The sequence below is a fragment of the Erythranthe guttata genome, chromosome 6, assembly GCF_056151865.1.
Source record: "Erythranthe guttata isolate IM_541 chromosome 6, IM_541, whole genome shotgun sequence".
Lineage (NCBI taxonomy): Eukaryota > Viridiplantae > Streptophyta > Magnoliopsida > Lamiales > Phrymaceae > Erythranthe > Erythranthe guttata.
This window is the reverse complement of record NC_142538.1, coordinates 10,098,342-10,122,217: the sequence shown is the minus strand read 5'-3', so window position 1 is coordinate 10,122,217 and position 23,876 is coordinate 10,098,342. Positions and strand designations below refer to the sequence as shown.

Genomic DNA, 23,876 nt, shown 5'->3' with positions numbered 1-23,876 from the left:
GAAAAGTATGGGGTCAAAACTGCAATTTTTGAGAAAAAATGGGCCAAAAGTGAAAAAATCAAAATTCTGAAGAAACAAGGCTCGGACCCCCGTCCCAGTTTTAGTGCAAATTATGGGACCCCCGTCCGAGACTCCGAAGTTGCGCAGTAAAGGGATTTTAATTGCACAAGGAAACTGCCTTCTTCCCCAAGTTTTTCACCCTATATAAGACCAAGTCAAACACACAATTGGATCCCTTTTTACGCAATTTCAAGAGCAACAAAGCAATAACGAAGACGAAGAATTCGAAGACTCCAAGCATAGATTTATCGTCTATGATTTATTTTATTTGCGTTTTTCCTTTAATCATGAGTAGCTAAATTACTTATTTCTAGGATTTTATTTGGAACCCTATGTGGGATTTATGAACCCAATTCTATGATTTTATGCAAGTTTTAATTCCGGATTATTTCTTCTACTTGTTTTATTAAGTGCATGAACTTGATCAACTTATGTGCTTTTATGTTATTGTTAATCGCATGAATCGGAAGATCGGGTTAATAATTAGAACTGTGGTAGAAGAGCCTTTGTGGTATTAACATAGGAATATAGTTAATCTCTTAGGTAGCCATTATTGAGATTTGTGTTTAATGCTGTGTTCTAGAATTAATTGCATAGGAATATAGTAATTGAATCTAGAGTATTAGAATCGTAATACACGCGGAAGCGGGTTATGATTATTTTAGCATCTCTGGTTAATAATCCGGGTTAATTGCTTGCATAATTGAAGGAATTGGGGGAGTAATAATCACATAGGGGGAAGAATAAAATCCTAGGCTCGTTTACTCTGATAAATCTTCGTGTTTAATTTGCTTTCTTTCTTTGTCGTTTCAATTTGCCTTTTAATTTAATTTAATTTAGTTAATTCTCTCTAAAATTCGACTGTGTAGGGTGGGCTTGATAATAATTGGTAGAATTTAACGTCTAGGATTAGATAATTGAATATTCCCTGTGGGTTCGATATCCGGACTTTTAGTCCACTATATTACTTGTACGATACGTGCACTTGCGTGTAGGTTTTCGCCCAACAGCTATCCAGATCTTCATCCGATGAACTCATTTATGTTCGTATATCACACCAATAAGAATGATTTGTGAAGAAATCGTCTTGAGAGCGATTTTTTTTAGAGAGAGAGAGAGTGTCTTTGAACGGTAAATAGCAATTTTCAAACGGTAAAAAGCAAATCCCTATATAGAAAATGCTCTATATATATATATATATATATATATATATATATATATATATATATATATATATATATATATATATATATATATATATATATATATATATATATATATATATATATATATATATATATATATATTATTCGACAAGATTAATTATTATAATTTAATTATTAGTTATATATTAATTGTTTATCTTTTGATTTTTGATCGATCAGGACATAGTGCAAAAAAATAGGTTATTTTCTGAGGTGAATCAAGGCTCATTTTGCATTATGTCAGCTTCTAGTACGATCTCCATTGCTGAAGTTTTCGTGCCTAATTCTCACGGTGACATTTTCCGATACGAGGTATATATGATCTCCAATATATGTGATGATGTCGCCTTTATTTATTCCATTTAATTTATTTTTCATTAGCAGCTTGCTTTAGGTTTTACTCAAAATATTTTAATCTGGATAGAGTTGGTTTTGAATTTGGATATACAACTGTTATTATACGATACTCAAAATATTTAGTCTTGAAAACACTATTAAAACAATATTATTGATTAAAATGTTTTGAAAACACTATTAAAACAGTATTGTTTTGTAACTCTATTTGCTAATCATGGACAACATAATCTCCATTGCTAACCACTTTTAATTTCCTAAGATACTTACTTTTTTTCCATACAGTAATATTACTGTCTGAAATAGTATTTTAGCAATATTTTAGCAGCCAAACAGTAATATTAATTAAAATATTTTTTTCTAAGAAAAAACATTATTTCAAAAAAAAACCAAAAAAAAAAAGTCAACGCCGGAGATCGGCGGTCAACGGCGGTTGAGCCGCAGGTAAAAAATTCAGAAAAAAAGTCAACGCCGGAGAACCGCTCGGTCAACGCCTGAATCTTGCCGGAAAATTTTCTTTTCAGAAAAAAATTATTTTCTGAAAAAAAAAAATTCAAAAAAATTATTAAAATGCAGGTTAATGTGATATATTTATTTTAATCCGGGGTCAATGTGTAATATTAAGGAAGTTATAGTATAATGGATGGAATTGATAAAAAAATATATTATGGAGGGTATTTTAGACTAAAAACATGGGGATGAGTTTATTTGATAGAGTTTTTTTTTTTGACCAATTTGCATTTAAGTCCCTTGTCATGTCCCCTTTTGCCATTTGCCCAAAATAAAATATTAATATTGATGGTGCAGGGCGAGTTCACCATAGTAAATTTAAATGGATTACATACATATGATGGAACTAGGGATGCTAAAAAGTGCCTATTAAATGTACTATTGGCTAATTTTGAAGGCCGATCTTATGGTGGTGCTGTAGCCGGTTCACTTATTATTGCCGGCCCAACTCAGGTAACCCTCTCAACATCATTTTTTTTCCTTTTTACTTGTGCAAAAATATTGGGTTTGTATATGTTTTAAATATAGTACAGTATAGTTCAACTGGTTTTGCGGTTGTAAGTTGGAGCAACGACCTAGGAGTGTGAGAATTTCAACTCCTATGGAGGTTCTTTTTTTGTGGACACCAGGTCTAAGTTCGCTACCCTAACGGGCTTTTAAGTCAAAATGAATATACATCCCTCCATCAAATACTTGTTGCGCCAAAATATAGGGTCCGAGGGCGAGGGATTCATCTTTTGGAGCAATGTGTAATAATAATAATAATAATAATAATAATAATAATAATAATAATAATAATGATGATGATGATGATGATGATGATGATGATGATGATGATGATGATGATGATGATGATGATGATGATGATGATGATGATGATGATGATGATGATGATGATGATGATGATGATGATGATGATGATGATGATGATGATGATGATGATGATGATGATGAGTTGCGGAACATGATAAGGGCAGGGGGCGGTTGACCCCCCAGAAAAAAAATAGTCCTATTATATAATTATATTTAAAATTAGTTTTATATTTATTGGGCTTAAAAAAAAAAAAAACCTAATCTAATAAAATTGAAAAAACATCCATCTCTTTTGTCTACCCTAGTACAATTAATTGTGGTCCCCCACTAACTATCCACAAAATAATAACTTCTAAGTCCTTTCCACATCAAACGGAAGATGGATAAGAAGAAGATGTGGAAAAAGAGGAGGAGAAGAAACATGAAGAAGCATGAAGAAGGAGCAAGAAGAAGAAGGGAGGGAGAGGAGAAGGAGGGGGAAGGGGAGGAGAAAAAGCAAAAGGGGAAGGATGAGGACGAGAAGAAGAAGAGGAAGAGGAGGAGGAGGGTAAGGAGGAAGATGATGAAAAAACATGAGTAGGAGGGAGGGTTTGTGAAGAAGAAACAAAGGAGTGTGATGAGGGGTTTGTGTGTGGAGTATTAAAAAGGAAAAAATGAGATTTTTTATATTTGTGTGACAATGATTTTCATTAAAGGTATAAATGTCATTACATATTTATTATTTAGGCAGTATTGAAATAAGAAACAATTGGTATTTAAAATTGTCGTCCTCTTTATTGAATTTGTATTCTTTATTATTTGACATATATTTTATATATTGACACTTGGTGTGTGTGTGTCTATATATATATATATACCGATTTAGGATGAAAAATGTGTGCTACAATAAAATAAGATAATAGTAGTGTAATTTGAATTTTATATATATATTTCAATATTAATTGATAGATTTTTTATTACAATTTGTACTATCATTTATTTAAACAATTATTTTTTTACCTTTTGTTGAATGCGTCCCGTGCAACGCACGGGCATGGTTACTAGTCAAACTAAAAGACAAAACAATATAACCTATAAAAAGGGGGGCCTCGTAACTTTTTCTTTTGCTCCAAAACTTGCATGTACAATTTTTAATCTCATCTTTTATTGTTTATTTATTTTGTAATTATGAGATTTTTTAATGGTTATTGTTTTTTAATTTTCGTATAATATTGTTATATTTGATTTTTTTTTCTACGTTTGTTTGAAAATCTAGAATTTTTGGTGTTGACTCAATCATAAATTGGTTATTTACAACTACAGTTAAACCTCTATAAATTAATACAGTTGAGACCATCAAAATTTCATTAATTTAGCGAAATATTAACTTATCGATAAATTAATAATTATTAATTTATACATTAATTTAAAACTTATTAATTTATGAAATTACTTCTATTATTATTTTCAATAAATACATTTTTTTTCAAAAAAAATACGTATATATTATTCATTGAAAGATGAGAGACGAGATTGATGGTAATGTGAACTTCAACAAGAAACAAACGAGAATTAAATTATATTGTATTAAGCATTCATAGATCTATAAAATATGCATTGTATCATGTAATTTAAGAATTATTTTTATGCATTATATTGATTTATATATTATATGGGGCTTCTTAAAATTTTCGAATGTTTATTATCTTATAAATTTAGCGAATTATTAATTTAGCACGTTGTCCCCGAGTCGGGACCAGGAAATTTATTATTTAAGCGAGGTTATTAATTTATCGAGGTTCTACTGTAGTTTGAATTTTTATTGGATATCGTTTTCATAATCGTATTCATTGATTTGGGGTTTATTGAGTTTTTTTCACCGTGTTTGTTTTTACCCCCAGCTTAATAATTCAAAGATTCATTGTTTTTTTTATTGTAATTCTAGGTTTGTTATCGGTCTACACATCAATCTAAGCGATTAAAAAATACCACAATTGGAACATTTTTTAAGAGTGACGGTGAAGTGCAAAAAACAGCTGATGTTGATAGTTCCAATGTTGATGACCAAGAAATAGTCGAACCTTCTGCTCATAACGATGAACTTCTTGGTTATAAACTTGAACAAATTGCCGCAGTTGATTCTAACCAGGAATTAATTTTGGAACGTGATCCGGGAAAACGTCTCCAAATTTGGCAATATCCGTTAACCAACAAGATGAAATTCGACGTTCTTATATCAAAATGGGGCCATATCAATTTTATTTATCAAATTATCTCTATTCAAAAAATAAAAAATATTGAAGGAGATTTCAGTATTCTTGGTTTGCCCAATTTCCAACATGGTTAGAGTACTCACCTACTACAGATGCTGCATATTGTTTACCTTGTTATCTTTTTGCAAGCAAACCAAATGGACGTTTTGGGGCAAATGCATATACTGTAGCAGGATTTCGCAATTGGAAAAAGATTAACGACACGACCTATGCTTTTCTAACTCACGTGGGAAATCATTCTTCCCCACATTCTGCTGCTGTAAAATCATGTGAGGATTTAATGACTCAATCTGGACATATTGACAATGTTATGATGAACCAAAGTGCATAAAAAATACTTAAAAATCGCTTGAGGTTGAAGACATCGATTGATTATGTCCGGTGGCTTGCATATCAATCATGCCCTTTCCGGGGACATGATGAAGGCCCAAAATCAACCAATCCGGGCACTTTTATAGAAATGGTGAAACTTTTGGCAAGTTATAATGAAAAAGTATCTGAAACAGTTTTGGAGAAAGCTCATCATAATGCTAAATACACGTCTGGAATGATTCAAAAGGAGATATTGCATATCATTGCTACAAAAGTGCGAACCAAAATTCGTGAAGATATTGGTGATTCAAAATTTTGCATTCTAGTTGACGAAGCACGGGATGAATCAAAGAAAGAGCAAATGACTCTTGTTTTGAGGTTTGTCGACAAAGATGGTGTTCTTCAAGAATGTTTTTTTGATATTGTAAGTGTGAAAGACACTGTTGCATTGACTCTTAAGTGTGAGTTATCCACTATTCTTTCTCATCATGTACTTAGTGTTGACAATTTTTGAGGCCATGGTTATGATGGGGCAAGCAACATGCGTGGTGAATGGAATGAGTTGCAAGCATTATTTTTGAAGGATTGTCCATATGCATATTATGTGCATTGTTTCGCTCATCGACTTCAATTGGCTTTAGTTATAGCATCTAGGGAAGTGATTCTTGTGCATCAATTTTCACGAAGTTGGATTCTATTGTCAATATTGTTGGTGCTTCTACTAAGCGAAATGGTGAGTTAATTAATGCACAGCAGGCTGAAATTTCTCGTTTGATATCGATTAGTGAGCTTGAGACAGGTAAATGAGCTAACTAGATTGGTACTTTACAACGGGCAGGTAATACTCGATGGGATTCTCATTTTTCTTCAATATGTAGCTTAATAAAAATGTTTAATGCTACTGGTATTGTGCTTCAAAGTATTATAGTTGATGGCGCCAACTTTTCTCAATGCGGTGATGCCGATTCTGCTTATACTACCATGACATCTTTTCAGTTTGTCTTCATTCTTATTTTGATGAGAGAAGTGATGGGAATTACTGATGTTCTTTGCCAAGTTTTGCAGCAAAAGTCTCAAGATATATTAAATGCTATGAATCTAGTCTCAACGACAAAGCAACTTCTTCAAAAATTGAGAGGTAATGGATGGATGCTTTTCTAAGTGATGCTATATCATTTTGTGAAAGCAAGAATATTGAGATGCCTGATATGAATGGTGCTTATAAAGTAGCCCGAGGAAAGTCGATTCATCAATCTCGAGATATTAATTTTACTATTGAGCATCATTTTCATTTTGATATCTTCAATACCACAATAGACACTCAATTGAAGGAGTTGAACAACAGATTTTGTGATCAAACAGTGGAACTCTTAACTCTTAGTCTCGCTTTAGATCCTAGTAATTCATATAAGACTTTTAATGAAGATGATATTTGCACTATCGTTGAAAAATATTATACTCAGGATTTCACTGAACGAGAAAGACTCCTTTTGAAGTTTCAGTTGCAGCATTATTATCTAGACGTGATCAAGCATCCAAATTTATGTCATATATCAACTTTAGCAGCATTATGTGAAGGGTTAGCGGAGATGAAAAAACAGAAAAAGTTTGAAATATATTACCTGGTTGACAGATTGATTCGTCTCATCTTAGTTCTTCCTGTTTCTACCGCTACTACAGAACGAGCATTTTCTGTTATGAAACTTACTAAAACTAAACTTCGAAACAAAATGGAAGATGAGTTTCTTGGAGATTGCATGCTCCTACATATAAAGATGGATATTGCTAGGGGTGTGCACGGGTCGGTACGACTCGGTTTTTCCAATAAACCAAACACGTACCGATAATATCGGTTTCTCATATTTTAAAAACCGAATATGTCGGTTTTTTTTGGTTCGGTGTGAATCGGTTTTTCGGTTTACGGTTTCGGTATCAATTCGGTTTATTTTCGGTTTCGATTTCGTCTATTTGTTCGAACCGGTTCGGCATAAAACCCATATATTTGGACTTTCATTATATTTATTTGAGAAAATTAACAAATAACAACCGAAAATTAACTAATAAAAAACACGTCACAACCAAAATTAATTAATAGAAAACGATGTCACGTGGAGGCGCTCGAAAGATAGAGGCACGCTAGGGTAAGTATTTATAATATATATCAAAAATACATCATTTTGTATAAATCGGTTCGGTTCGGGAAATCGGTTCGGTAATTTTTAAATTCTCCATACACAAACCGATATTTTCGGTTTTTCAAAAAAAATTTACCGTGTATGCGGTTTTAAGTCGGGACGGTACATATCGGCTCGGTTTTTTCGGTTTTCGGTTCGGTTTTTTGATTTTTCGGTTTTTTTGCTCACCCCTAGATATTGCTGATACTTTTAGCACGTTTTCGATCATAGAAGATTTCTATACAATGAAAGATCTTCGAGTTCATTTTAATTAATTTTTTTTTTGAGTAAATTTATTTTATTATTATCGCATACGATTTAAATATTATTTTATTTTATTTTCTCGTATTATTAGATATTTATTATTTTCCGCCCCCAACTATAATTTCCTAGTTTCCGCCCCTGATGATGATGATGATGATGATGATGATGATGATGATGATGATGATGATGATGATGATGATGATGATGATGATGATGATGATGATTGATATACCTAATTGGGCCGGCCCAATGGGCCCCCAAATTTATCTAATAATTAGGCCCAACACACGAAAGCCCAATCACATACAAGTGGGCCCACTACACGAAAGCCCAAGCACCTTCAAAGTAAGGCTTGGCCCAACAAAGTAAGCCCAACCCAATCAACGACATATAAATAGATGTTTTACTCATTTGTTAAGGTACTTTTCTGTTCATTCACAATCAACCTAGAGTATTATTCTCTCTACCATATCCACCATCCGTATATCTGACTTGAGCGTCGGAGGGGTTTCCGTCGGATCAACCCCCGGCTTAGTTCACGTGTGCTCATTGCGCAGGGACCTCAGGATCATTAAGTTGACAAGCTACTGATCCGATTTCCTCTCCCAGCTCGTTTTCTACAATATCCCAGGTGATCTACATTTTAGCATCATCATTTTGGCGCCGTCTGTGGGAACGATGCAAACCAGATCACGTAGCCAACAAGATCCTCCTGAGGCGTCTGCTCGAAGAGAAAATGACACAGCTAATAACCTCTAAGTCCGTGGAGGATCTGGCTTGCCACCTCCTCCACGTGCCGCGGAGCCCCCTCCTCCACGTGCCACGGAGCCACCTCCTCCAGGTACCACGGATCCACCTCGCGAGGTTCAGGTGATCCCTCCTCGGGACCCACCACTCGCTGATCCACCACTCCTTGCTCCTCGAACGGTTCAAATAACCGAGGACGCGCTCCAACGCATGATAGCGGAAGCCTCAACTCGCGCCGCCATAGAGGCCGTGACCCAATATATCGCCACGATGGGAGCAAATGCTCCCAATGCGATACCAGTACCAGCTCCACCTATGGTGCCACCTGTGGCACCACCACCAATCCAGAATCAAATAAGTGTCTCCTCCTCCACATCGGACCCACGGTCCCGAGTACAGCTATCCACGAATCACAGGGGGGCACAACCCAGACAGCAACGTCAACGCTCTCCCCCAGGGGGGAATGCGTCCCCACAGAGAGTCCCTCTCTTTAATGAAGGAGAAGGCGAGGTAAACAGTAGAATGTCTAGCCATCTACTGAACAATTCAATTGGCGAAAGAATACCCGTCCCAGCAAGACGCAGTCCTTTCACCATAGACATCCTCAACGAGGTATTATCTCAAGGAGTGAAGATCTCGGGGTTACCTCAATTTGAAGGGACCACCGACCCACATGAGCATATAGAGAAATTCAACGCCATGGCGGACTTATATGGCCCAACGGATGCTGCGATGTGCAAAATGTTCCGCACCACTCTCTCCAAGAGAGCAATGAATTGGTTCAACTCTCTACCCATAGGATCGATTGACACCTTCGCTCGGCTGTCAACACAGTTTACCAACCAATTCGCCATCAACAAGCAGTATGCCAAGACCTCAGCCCACATTTTCTCTGTAGTACAGAGAGATAACGAAACGCTCCGCAATTACATCAATCGTTTTGTAGAAGCCGTTCATGAAGTTCCCAGTGTAGGGCAAGACATGCTCTCCGGGATTATGCAACAGAACTTGAAGCCGGGTAGATTCAAAGAATCTATCGCCGGAAGGCTCCGAGGCAACCTAGAGGAGTTGCTGAATCGAGCCGAAAAATACGTCCGGATAGAGGAAGCCTCTACCCATGCTCCTCCTGAAAGGAAAAGGGAAGATGACCGTCAGGACAATAGGAGGCGGGACGATCGACGTCCACCACTTCCACCTCAAGGTCAACCATCTTCCTCCTACAATAGGTTCACTCCGCTAAACACTTGCCTCACTGAAATCCTTCACGTGATAGAGCAAAAAGGTTTAACAGAGCCTCCACGTCCTATGCAGCCAAATGCAAAGCAAGAAAAGTCGGATCGCTACTGTCGATTCCATAAGGATAGAGGACATACTACGGAGGAATGTGCGCAACTCAAAGTGGCGATTGAGAGGCTGATCAAGCAAGGCCGATTAGGCGAATACATTGATAAGTCTCGAAATAAGCGCCGTGATGATCTCCCACGCCAAGATAACAATCGAGATCAACAGCAACGGCGAGAGGAGGGGGGTCATCGACGAGACCCAGATAACAATGATAACCAACCTACCCAGGGAATCATCTCCTTTATCTCCGGAGGACCGGCAGGTGGCGACTCACAAAGTGCAAGACGCACCCTCGCTCGGTCAGCACGTATGAATCAAGAACGTGCTTTTCCATCCGCACGTATCTATCAAATAAGAAGACCTGATCATAGCATAGTCTTCAACTCCTCAGACCTTGAAGGCTCAGATGAAGATCATGTCGATGCGCTGGTAGTAACAACAACGGTGGCCAAATTCTTGGTTAAGAAGATATTAGTGGACGGTGGGAGATCAACTGACATCATGTACCTCCACGCTTTTAAGCAGCTGGGCATAGATAATGCCCGTTTTAGTCCCATCTCCACGCCCCTGAAAGGATTCACAGGAGAGGGCATTTTCTCCATGGGAGAAGTGGAGCTGCCCGTCTCTTTAGGAGAAGACCCTTGCCGAATCACCAAGCTTATCAAATTCCTCATCGTCGACAAGCCATCCCCCTACAACATCATCCTAGGGAGGCCTGCAATCCATACATTCAAGTCAGTACCTTCCTCCTATCATCAGAAGTGGAAATTCCCTACTCCCTATGGAATAGGGGAAGTACTTGGAGATAGACGTCTCGCCCGAGTGCTATGCAAGGGCCCTCCGAGAACCATCCAAGAAGCCTAAACCGTCCGGAAAGGGAGATGACACTCAAAAATACGACAAACGGAAGTGGGTCAACGCGATCATTGAGGATGATAAAGAAATCCTTATCAGTGTACCAGACGACAGCATCACGCTAGCAGCCGTCGAAGAGCTTAAGCTCATAGAGCTCACACCCGGAGATAATTCCAAGCTCATACGAATCGGATCCGATCTAGATCCGAAGACGGAACAACAGTTAATCAACTTCCTACGACACAATAGAGATGTGTTCGCATGGAAAGCCCAAGATTTATCGGGCATCCCCCCTCAGGTAGCTCTGCATCGGCTCAACGTCGATAAAAGGTTGAGGCCAGTCAAACAAAGGAAACGAACGTTTGGTGCCGAACGCAACAAGCATATCAAAGCGGAAGTGGCAAAGCTCCTTGAGGCGGGTCATATACGACCAGTTCAGTATTCCGAATGGCTGTCGAACGTAGTACTCGTTCCCAAGCCGGGTGGCAAGTGGAGATTATGGGTAGACTTCACTGACCTCAACAAAGCTTGCCCTGAGGACCCATTTCCTCTACCAAGAATCGATCAACTCATCGATTCGACCTCGGGGTGCGAGCTCCTCAGCTTCCTCGATGCATACCAAGGGTATAACCATATCTTACTTGCACTAGAAGATCAAGAGAGGGCTAGTTTCATCACTGACCAAGGCATCTACTGCTATCAAGTCATGCCCTTCGAGTTAAAAAACGCATGAGCCACCTACCAACGTCTAGTGAACACAATGTTCGCAGATCAGATCGGTAAAAATATGGAGGTGTACATCGATGACATGCTCGTCAAAAGTGTCAAGGTCTCGGACCACCTAACCGATTTGGATCAGTGTTTCGCCACCCTGCGAAAATATAAAATGAAACTCAACCCCCTCAAATGTTCATTCGGAGTTCGGGGTGGCAAATTTTTGGGATACATGATTTCGCATCGGGGAATCGAAGCTAATCCCGCGAAAATCGAAGCAATCACCTTCATGCCTCCACCAACATCTATCAAGAAAGTCCAACAGCTTAACGACAGTTTGGCATCTTTGAATAGATTCATTTCAAGATCAGCAGACAAGGCCCTCCCCTTCTTCAAGATTTTAAGGGGAGGAAAGAAATTTGAATGGGATGAAGCATGTCTGTAATGCCCAATCATCCATACATGGCCAATAATAAGCATATTGCATCAATGCATATAGTTAGAATTCATTATTCATGATGCATGACCACGTCTACTTGCTACACATGTGCCTTAATTGTGTTTTTAAATACGTGATTGAATACTTTTCTTAAAATGTGTTAAACGCTGATATATTTGTCTTAATTGCACTTCTGCATTTTAATTACATTTAAATATGAGTAATTACATAGATAATTACTTGAGGTACCTCATATTAGGCTAACACAAAAAGTATGCAAAAGGGTGCAATTTGATTGGTTGGTTGACTAGGTTGCACAAGACCATTCTCAAATTGTTTACACTTGATTATAATGAGTAAGCATCAGCCCATATCTTATCTCAAGCTAGAAAAACGTGGAGGAACCACAAGAATCAAGCAAATATAAGCCTTCCAATCACCATCCTCCATTTGGCCTTGTTGGGAATGGGTAGATAAGTGAAGACTTTGTGTTTTGGTCTTCATTTTCATTTGTCTTCTTCCAAAAACGATCAGGCATATTTCCTTAAGCTTCTCTTCATATTTCTTCACTTCCATACTCACATAAGAGAATATCAAAACATATGAACTCATAGAAGTATAGCTAGAACAAGTTCTTCACCTTTTCTAGCTGAAAATCCTATGTTTTGAAGTTTGAATTCATCTCTAATCAAGGCTTCTAGCACACCTTATCTAAGACTGGTCATTTTACTTCATAAACCATATTGATTTTGAGGTAACTTGAAGCTTTCATTTGCTCATCATAAGAACCTAATTATGTGTTCTTTAATGTGACTTTTGCTACGTGTTCTTCATGATGTTTGAATGATTGATGATTCATAGCAATATGAAAGAAGATGTTTTGAAAATGGGAGTATGGTACTTGATTGATGGTCGGGTAGGCAAGGGACGCGGGAGGGACCGGCGGACCCAACACATGGTGGCAAATACCTGAGGTCGAAAGACCAGTATGGAAAACCCACAATTAATGAAATAAAATACGGTTAATACCTGAGGTCGAAAGGCCGGTATGGAAACCCCGTATTATCTATTGGCCAGATGTGATAAACAGGTTCCGAAAACGAAAGCCTATTGCTATCAATCAAGTACCACACTTCAAGGGTACCTGAAAAAGAGAAGGATTTGTAAAGAAAAAGATCACGAATGAAGTTATATGTGATATTGTACATATTGAATGAATAACGTGTTATGTGATATGTTGCTATTACATCCGTTTCAACTTGCTGAGCCGTTAGCTCATTAGGTTCTTATGATGCAGGTAATGATGTACATATTTAGAAGTTGACCTAGCCAAGAGCGGCCAAACAGAGATTTGTTCATATGCCATGCTTCGCGCCATTTTTGTAGCCGAGCTAGAAACTCTGATTTCATTTTGTTAGCCGCTCTATTAGGGTTTTTGTACAAAGTAATTTTGTAAACAATATATATATATGTACAGATTTCGAGAGAGTACTAAGTTTGATTTCTTTTCAAAGCATATAACGTATTTTTGTATTAAAACCATAATGTTTTAAGTGTACATAAAAAGGTTAGCATCCCTAACTTAATGGTGGTGATCCGATTGGATTCTGCTGTTAGGTTGCGGGGCGTTACATTTTTGGTATCAGAGCGGAAGTTTAAAATCTTTTCTGAAGACAGAAGAAGGCATATGAACATACTTTGGCTGGGAAGCTTGGTTAACTCTCTTCTTATTTACCTATGTGTTTGATTATATTAACATATGTATGCCATAGTCATGATTGTGCATTAGTATTGGCTAATGAATAGGATGAGATTCGGCAATGTATAGGAAGTAATGGCACGGAAAATGAAGAGAGGGAATGTTGATCACGAGGGTGAATACAACTTAGTTGATAATTTAGCTGGTTTGATTCAGCAACAGACTAGAATGCATGGCGAACAGATACAAAAATTGTTCGATATGCAACAGCGAACCCATGAACAAAACCAACAACCTCCTCCACAAGCTAGACACGATAACTCGGTTACCGTGTATGAGAAGTTTCGTAAAATGGAACCGGTTGATTTCTATGGTGGGTCTGATCCTATGGTTGCAGAAGAATGGGTTAAATCTCTAGATGTCATCTTTGATTACATGCGTATCGAAGATTCCGAGAAAGTACTTTGTGCCATTTTCGTATTGAAGAAAGAAGCTAGAACTTGGTGGAAGGGTACAAAACTTGCAGTAGATATGGAGAAGTTGACATGGGAGGCATTCAAAACAATCTTTTAAGACAAGTATTTCACGAGGGATGTCCGGTCACTCAAAGTTAAAGAGTTCTTGGAGTTGAAGCAGAATGAATTGTCCGTATGTGACTACGTGCGAAAATTCGAGGAGGGTTGCAAGTATGTACCTTACATAGCTAAAGATAACAAAGAAAAGATGGATCACTTCATGAGAGGCCTCAACCCAGTTATTAGAAAAGATGTAAGGATCTCTTCTCCAAACGAGTTTCGACAAGTGGTGGACAACACATTGATGGCTGACTTTGATGAGAAGGAAATTCAGAAATTTCATCAACGGAAGAGGCATACTTTTACTCAAAGAAATCAATCTATAGAAGAAGCCACGTTGGAAAGAGAGGAAGAAATGCATAGCAAATATCCCGAATTGTTCGGTATGTCCAATTTCGAGGGCGAAATTTTATAAGGAGGGAAGGATTGTAATGCCCAATCATCCATACATGGCCAATAATAAACATATTGCATCAATGCATATAGTTAGAATTCATTATTCATGATGCATGACCACGTGTACTTGCTACACATGTGCCTTAATTGTGTTTTTAAATACGTGATTGAATACTTTTCTTAAAATGTGTTAAACGCTGATATATTTGTCTTAATTGCAGTTCTGCATTTTAATTACATTTAAATATGAGTAATTACATAGATAATTACTTGAGGTAACTCATATTAGACTAAAACAAAAAGTATGCAAAAGGGTGCAATTTGATTGGTTCGTTGACTAGGTTGCACAAGACCATTCTCAAATTGTTTACACTTGATTATAATGAGTAAGCATCAGCCCATATCTTATCTCAAGCAAGAAAAACGTGGAGGAACCACAAGAATCCAGCAAATATAAGCCTTCCAATCACCATCCTCCATTTGGCCTTGTTGGGAATGGGTAGATAAGTGAAGACTTTGTGTTATGGTCTTCATTTTCATTTGTCTTCTTCCAAAAACGATCAGGCATATTTCCTTAAGCTTCTCTTCATATTTCTTCACTTCCATACTCACATAAGAGAATATCAAAACATATGAACTCATAGAAGTATAGCTAGAACAAGTTCTTCACCTTTTCTAGCTGAAAATCCTATGTTTTGAAGTTTGAATTCATCTCTAATCAAGGCTTCTAGCACACCTTATCTAAGACTGGTCATTTTACTTCATAAACCATATTGATTTTGAGGTAACTTGAAGCTTTCATTTGCTCATCATAAGAACCTAATTATGTGTTCTTTAATGTGACTTTTGCTACGTGTTCTTCATGATGTTTGAATGATTGATGATTCATAGCGATATGAAAGAAGATGTTTTGAAAATGGGAGTATGGTACTTGATTGATGGTCGGGTAGGCAAGGGACGCGGGAGGGACCGGCGGACCCAACACATGGTGGCAAATACCGGAGGTCGAAAGACCGGTATGGAAACCCCGTATTATCTATTGGCCAAATGTGATAAACAGGTTCCGAAAACGAATGCCTATTGCTATCAATCAAGTACCACACTTCAAGGGTAACCGAAAAAGAGAAGGATTTGTAAAGAAAAAGATCACGAATGAAGTTATATGTGATATTGTACATATTGAATGAATAACGTGTTATGTGATATGTTGCTATTACATCCGTTTCAACTTGCTGAGCCATTAGCTCATTAGGTTCTTATGATGCAGGTAATGATGTACATGTTTAGAAGTTGACCTAGCCAAGAGCGGCCAGACAGAGATTTGTTCATATGCCATGCTTCGCGCCATTTTTGTAGTCGAGCTAGAAACTCTGATTTCATTTTGTTAGCCGCTCTATTATGGTTTTTGTACAAAGTAATTTTGTAAACAATATATATCTATATATGTACAGATTTTGAGAAAGTACTAAGTTTGATTTCTTTTCAAAGCATATAACGTATTTTTGTATTAAAACCATAATGTTTTAAGTGTACATAAAAAGGTTAGCATCCCTAACTTAATGGTGGTGATCCGATTGGATTCTGCTGTTAGGTTGTGGGGCGTTACAATGTCAAAAAGCCTTCATTGAGCTGAAGTCATATCTCGCATCCCCACCCTTGCTCACAAAACCTCAGCCCGGAGACACCCTCCTACTGTACTTAGCTACTTCAGTTGATGCCATCAGCGCAGTCCTAATCCGAGATGGAGGAAAAGGTCACCAACTCATATACTACATAAGTCGCGCCCTCCAAGGAGCCGAACAACGCTATACTAATATGGAGAAGCTCGCCCTCGCCCTCATCAACGCAACTCGGAAGCTTCGACCTTACTTCCAATCACATCAAGTGGTGGTTCTCACCAACTATCCTCTGAAGCAGATACTAAGGAGTCCCGAGACATCCGGGCGATTAGCCAAATGGGCGATAGAGCTAAGTGAATATGGGGTGGAATTCAAACCCCGCCCCGCTATCAAAGCGCAAGTATTGGCTGACTTTCTAGTCGAAATGACCTCAGTAGAAGAAATCACCTCTCTGCCTACTTGGTCTGTCAGCGTGGATGGATCTTCCACAGCCACCGGAGGAGGAGCGGGTATCGTACTAACGAACCCCGACGGAGACGAATTCGAATATGCTCAACGATTCGAATTCACAGCCTCAAACAACGTTGCAGAATATGAGGCATTGATAGCAGGAATCCGCCTCGCCCTAGCTGCCGGAGCCTGTAAGCTCTTAATCCAAAGCGACTCTCAGCTCGTCGTCAACCAAGTACTCGGAGCTTACGAGGCCAAAGAAGACACCATGGCCAAATATTTAGCTCTCGCGCACACTCTGTTATCTAAATTCAAGGGCTACGAGACAAGACAAGTACCTCGCTCCAGTAACATCCATTCTGACAAATTAGCTAGGCTTGGAAGCTCCATGGCAGGCATCGGAAGTCGGAAGGTGACGCTCCTTACCTCACCTCAACCGGAGATAACTTCACCCAGTGAAGTACAGTACACCGAGGAGGATGAACCATGCTGGTTCACTCCAATCATGAAGTATCTCAAGAAGGGAGAACTCCCAACTGATCCCACCGAAGCGCGGAAATTAAAAACGAGAGCTGCTCGCTTCATCATAGTAGGAGAAGAATTGTACAAACGAGGGTTCTCATTCCCCTATCTCAAATGCCTCGACCCGACCACAGCGAATTACGTACTTAGAGAAGTACACGAAGGTATCTGCGGCAATCACTTGAGCGGGAGAACCTTAGCTCTCAAACTACTGCGGCAAGGCTACTATTGGCCAACGATGCATGAAGACGCAAAGAAATTTGTCCGGAGGTGTAAGCCCTGCCAAGAGCATGCCAATATCCCGCACCTGCCAGCGGCATTAATGCAACCTATTGACAGCCCCATCTCTTTCGCCCAATGGGGAATGGATTTAGTTGGACCATTCCCACCCGCCACGGGAGGGTGCAAATTCCTCATTGTAGCAGTGGATTACTTCACCAAATGGTTGGAAGCTGAACCCTTAGCACGCATTCGAGAAGAGGAAGTCATCCAATTCCTATGGAAGAACATCGTGTGTCGCTTTGGGATCCCACGGGCAATTATCTCTGATAATGGAACCCAATTTTGCGGCGACAAAGTAAAAAATTGGTGCCTCGGCTTGGACATCAAACAGTTTTTCACATCCGTAGCCAATCCACAGGTTAACGGCCAGACGGAGGTCACGAATCGCACCATACTCCAACACCTTAAAACAAGGCTTGGAAGTGCCAAAGGGAAGTGGGTGGAAGAATTTCCTAACGCCCAATGGGCTTACCGCACAACTCCACGAGCAGCAACCGGAGAGTCGCCTTTCAATCTAGCTTTCGGCACAGAGGCTATCGCACCCGTTGAAATCGGTGAACCATCTTGGAGAATCACCAACTATGATCCAACAACTAATGAAAAAGCTATGCGGGGAAGCCTAGACCTCGTAGATGAGCTACGAGAGATCGGATGCATTCGGCAGCAGATGTACAAATCACGCATGGCCAAGGCCTATAACTCAAAGGTCCGCCCTCGCTCTTTTCAAGTTGGAGATTTAGTCCTCCAGAAAGCTGAAGCCTCTCACCCCATTGGTAAGCTCGATCCAAAGTGGGAAGGACCATATAAAATCACAAAAGTGGTCAACACTGGAGCATATCGCCTCGAGAACACTGACGGACACCCTATACCCAGGACATGGAATATAGGGAACCTCAAACGGTTCTACGCTTAAGGTATACATCTACCTTACTTAAGACCCGTTGAAGTCACCACCTATACCCCTCCTACATGAAAGTCACTTACAAATTGTTACACATGCAGGCTCCGCGACCTTCCACGTCACTCGTCTCGCAAAACTGTCTCTACATGCTTGGAAACTTTCTACTACATAACGAGGTGCGTAAACGCCTCACCTAAACTGGGGGGCTAGTAATTTTACTTACATCAGCAATCCATCATCACATCTCATCATCTTCTTACAGATTGAAAACCAGTTACGAGCGGATGCATATTACTCAATCAATGGCCCAAAGAGCGAAGACACTCCATACCACATCGCGAAGGGTAACAATACTTCCACTAGAATATAACACACGCATGCTTTTGTTTGCTCTTACTAACGAGAAAAAATAATTCGAATAACAGGCATGATCACATAGAAGCTCACAACAACTCACAAATTGATTTCATATCTCGGAGTGCGAGGAAGAAAAGCAATCCCTGTAGTAGGGTACGTGAAATCATAGTGCACATCACCCCAGCTTTAATTACTAAGTCTTCAGTACAAGTGTGTAAACAAATTTCTTCTTCTCTACTATACTTTGCAGGCATAGAGACGCCAAACGAATTCAATACACCATAGGCACAACAAAACGAACGAGTACATGGAAGACGTGGAAGGAGAACAAGTGTAGTACAATCACTTAGAAGAATTTTTACTGACTCAATTTCTTTGATTTAGTAGTAGTTATTTACCACCGCCTCACGTAGGCCTAAGACATTAGCAAGTTAGTTCCATCCGCCTTATATAGGCTTGTAACATCGCACCTCCACCATCATTAAATAAATCAATTTTTTTTTTATTTTTGCTTCACTCTCTGTGCTACTTAATCAATACAAGTTACCTCTTACTATGAGTACAGTTCAATACAACCCTATAAACACTTAAAGAGACTTGGATAATCCATATAGCCTGGCCAGCTGGATTGTCTAAGTCCCTTTACTTGTTTAACGAGGTACTACTTTTAAAGTGTGGCCACGGACAAACATATTTAAGACCCAAGCGGTCCAAACAATGGGCACGACCCTTAACAAAAACCTTGGGAGATTGATCCACTCCTCAAGTACATCGCGTACAACGCTAAATGTTAATACACATAAGCAACGCAAAAAACCCGTGACAATGTCAAAATAAATAACTAAATATCAAACTTCAAATGTCAAACAAGGAAGAAATTCAAACGAAATAGTAGTGGATATACCCATCTACATCAGCGATAAAAACAAACTAAGAAATCCATAGCAAATAAAAAAAAAAGGGAGTTTCACTATCCTAGTAAATAAATCTAAACTCCCCCACCACGGGCGGAAGACGCCCCCACAGTGGGATCATCGGCAACCATGTCATCCACGAGCTATGTGCCCGTCTCGTTGACACTTACCTCATCCTCTCCTTCATCGGGAATGCCGGCTTCCATCCCACGAATAACCTTCTCACTGATAACGCCCGCCTCGCGAAGGTATTTGCGGCAGGCACGAACTAATGGTTTATAGACCACAACCAAAGCATGCTCCTCAATCATAGTAGCACACTCAGCACTACCTCGGAAGCTAAGCTTGGTCTCCTCCACGATGGACGCCTTATAAGCAGCACCAGCTGACGTCGCGAGGAACCTCTTCCCCGTCGCCTTCTCAACTTCATATTTCTCTTTGAGCTGGTCATATCACTCGTTCAACTTCTGAACATCATCCTTATACGCCTTCGCCTCACCTCGGAAAACCTCGAGCTCCTTTGTCCTCTGAGCAAGCTCATCTGTCCTCTCAGCAAGCTCTTTTGTCCGATGAGCAAGATCGGATCGCGCCTGACTTCGAGCCTTCTCCTCTTCCTTCCTAGCTTCCACGTTCCCATCTTGCTCCATGAGATATCTCCAAGTCGCTACCAACTATACAAAAAAAAAAAAAAAAAAAAAAATTAAATAAATATTTTTACACAAGGAAGAGAGGAAGTAACATTTAATCTTGTTTTAAATAAACGAGAACTCACCCGACATATATCCCCACCAGCTAACTCCAACATGTGAGAAGGGCCCTTACAGACATCCGAGCACGGTCATACTCCCGAACGAATCCCTCGGTATTCAACATCGGCAAATCATGGTCCGATACATCCCAATACGACTCCTTACCTTCACGATTCACGCCAAAGGTAAACAACTGTTTCCCTGCCCCACCATGGAAAGCATACGTCTCCTCAGGATCTACCCGTGGACGCTTAGGCACAGCCACATACTCGGTATCTACCCTCTTTCCCTTACCACGATCTCTCGTAAGTGGACGCCCCTCCACTTCACTAGCACTGCTACGGTCATCTTCGATCACTCGAGAAGTTTCTACATGGACCGTCTCTCGAGGCAAACCACTCGAAGAACCTCCCAACGTAGAGGGGACCTTCTTCGATGCCTTTTTCGACGTCCCATTCGCCTTAGCTCGAAGTGCCGCGAAGGTGATACCCCCATCTACAAAAGAAAAAAAACCATATAAGAGACATGAAATATATACAACCAAAAATCAAAAAAAAAAAAAACAAAAAAAAAGACCCAGGTCAGTGCAACAAAAGGATATATGGTGCTGACCCTTTGCCTTCGGTATCAAACACCTCGGATCAAACTCCACATCACACAACCTAGACTCATCAATCCTCTTCGCCATATTGGCAGTAATCTTGAAACTCTCACACGTAGATCTCCACACTAGAGGGACATCGAAAGAGGGGGCCCTCACATAAAAGAAAAGTGACTTCCATTCACCCGAGGATAACTTCACACTCTTCAAAACTTGATAGGGAACGCGAGGATGAAAACAAAAGAAAGGCCACTTATTGGGACGATGTAACGTGAATAACGCCTTGAACTAACTCACAGTCACAGGCAAACCTACTCGAGACACTCTATGGTGAAACGCCTCGAACATCAGAACAGCAGAGGGAGTTAACTGACTATACCCTATCTTGAATTCCTCGCAAATCTTCAACAAGGTCGCATGCGGAGTAATCTGAGATGTGCACGTCACGTACGCCAAGAAAACCGTATGAAACCCATCGGGTGGCGAATACAACCGGTCGCCCTTCTGAGGCAACAACAACTCGATATTTCTAGGCGCTCCAACTAGACGACGAATAGAATGCAAATGCTCTTCCGTCAGTTTACTATCAAAATTAACTAAGTTCAAATTAATTGACTTAAGTTTCTTTTGCCTCCTAGTATCCATCTCAACATCACCCGGCGGAATATCATCTTCCTCCTCCTCTTCGACCGTCGGCTCAACTTCACTGCTTGGCACCGCATGATCACTCGCCAAAGGTGCTTGATTCGAATCATCGCTATCACTTCCAAAATCCACAATTTGGCGTCGAGAATAACGCCTACAAGCAACAATTCCATCTACTTGCTCACGAACATTACCATTCGTTTCTACATCGTCACTCCAGGAATCAATGATTTCTCGCCGTTCAAAACTCCGCCTATTCACATCATCTTCTACGTCGAATTGCTCCTCAGTTCGCCCGACCCGCTCGCGCGAATCGCGCCAAAAACAGGTCCCGGACGCGCTCTCACGCGCTCGCGTAACCTCGGTCGACGCACTCCCACGCACGAGCTCCCCCTCACTAGACGCCCAATCACGCGCTGACATCCCCCCAACAGACGCGCGCGCGTCAGCCTCCACCTCCAACCCGGCCGCATGTTCCACGCGCGCGTCAGCGCACGGACCAACCCCTAGCGCGCGTCTCCCCACGCCCAACGCGCGCCCACCCTCTTCGCCCTTCTTGTCCGATGCGCGCGCGCGTCTCTCAGAAACCGTGCCCGACGCGCGCGCACGTCCCTCACCCATTGATCCACGTGGCCCAGCTACTTTCTCTCTCCCCTCCCCAATTTCAAGGCAAGCCGATTCCACCCTTTGGCTTGGCTCAACGAGTTCCTCGAGACTTGCACGCTCACAACGGCGACGGCGGCTAGCAGCGCGGCTCGAGCCGACACCTGCATCCAAACCACCTACTATACTCATCTCCCCAAAAATCCGTACACCATCTACCACAGATCCGATTTCCACCCGATACTATAGGCTTCTCGTGTTCCATACCCACCGTACCAAAACTTCTCTCGCTCCCTTCAACCGGATCCCGCAGTTTAATTCGGAAAGATTTCGACTTACCCGGATTTGACATAATAAATAGTTTTCTACGAAGAAACAATCAAGAAAGAAAAAAATTCTACTCTACCACAAAAATTTTTCAAGAGAAGAAATAGCACAGAAGAAGACCTAAAGTTAAAAATACATACCCATATTTATTACGCAAGAGTTGAAGTTTAATTCTTTCCACCGCAAAAGGAGTCTATTTATGTGGTCCTGGTATATTATTAAAAACCCTTAAATATATACCTCGCTGCTAAATAAATTTGATTATCCATTATTTAATTAAGGACATCAATTCAACGCCAACGGAAACTATTCCATCCACGACACAATTAACTCTCGACACGAGCCGGATTCCTCTACACAAGTCTCCCGTCTCGACTCGAGAGTTGGGGGGCTTAATGATATACCTAATTGGGCCGGCCCAATGGGCCCTCAAATTTATCTAATAATTAGGCCCAACACACGAAAGCCCAATCACATACAAGTGGGCCCACTACACGAAAGCCCAAGCACCTTCAAAGTAAGGCTTGGGCCCAACAAAGTAAGCCCAACCCAATTAACGACATATAAATAGATGTTTTACTCATTTGTTAAGGTACTTTTCTGTTCATTCACAATCAAGCTAGAGTATTATTCTCTCTACCATATCCACTATCCGTATATCTGACTTGAGCGTCGGAGGGGTTTCTGCCGGATCAACCCCCGGCTTAGTTCACGCGTGCTCATTCCGCAGGGACCTCAGGATCATTAAGTTGACAAGCTACTGATCCGCTTTGCTCTCCCAACTCGTTTTCTACAATATCCCAGATGATCTACATTTTAGCATCATCAATGATGATGATACTTTTGAAATTATAGTTAATTTATTTTAGTTTTATTTTTTTCCAGTTTGAGAGTTTAACACATTATATTGCATTTTAATTTGTAGGTTAATATCGGAACGTTTTGTCAAAATTGAAGACATAGTAAGCGTAAGATTGCACCGTTGGCAAAATCATCCACTTGCAGCTCCGCCCTAATTAGCTGGTAATTGATGGTCAGAATGAAAATTAGACATAGCTAGCTAGAAAAATTATCTATGTCAAAACTTGAAGTTAAAAATAAATAAAAAAGAATTTTTGTTTTCTTGAGTTGATGTTTTACTTGACATAGTGTTTGGTTTTAGGAGCTTAATTTCCCATTTATTGTATCATATA

The 23,876-nt window shown here is 40.0% G+C and overlaps 1 protein-coding gene and 1 pseudogene across 1 annotated transcript; both read left to right on the top strand.

The window, feature by feature from the left end:
- The first annotated feature begins 3,321 nt into the window (after positions 1–3,321).
- On the top strand, positions 3,322–6,352 carry LOC148770132 (uncharacterized; annotated as a pseudogene).
- Positions 6,353–6,651: 299 nt separating this feature from the next.
- Positions 6,652–7,353, top strand: LOC148770131 (uncharacterized). Its single transcript, XM_088819000.1, has one exon. It carries the CDS (start codon positions 6,652–6,654, stop codon positions 7,351–7,353), a length of 702 nt encoding a protein of 233 aa, XP_088675126.1.
- The last annotated feature ends 16,523 nt before the right edge of the window (positions 7,354–23,876 follow it).

What these genes read in the sequence shown, in the direction of transcription:
- LOC148770131 (XM_088819000.1), top strand. Translation starts at nt 6,652, where the DNA reads ATGGATGCTTTTCTAAGTGATGCTATATCATTTTGTGAAAGCAAGAAT.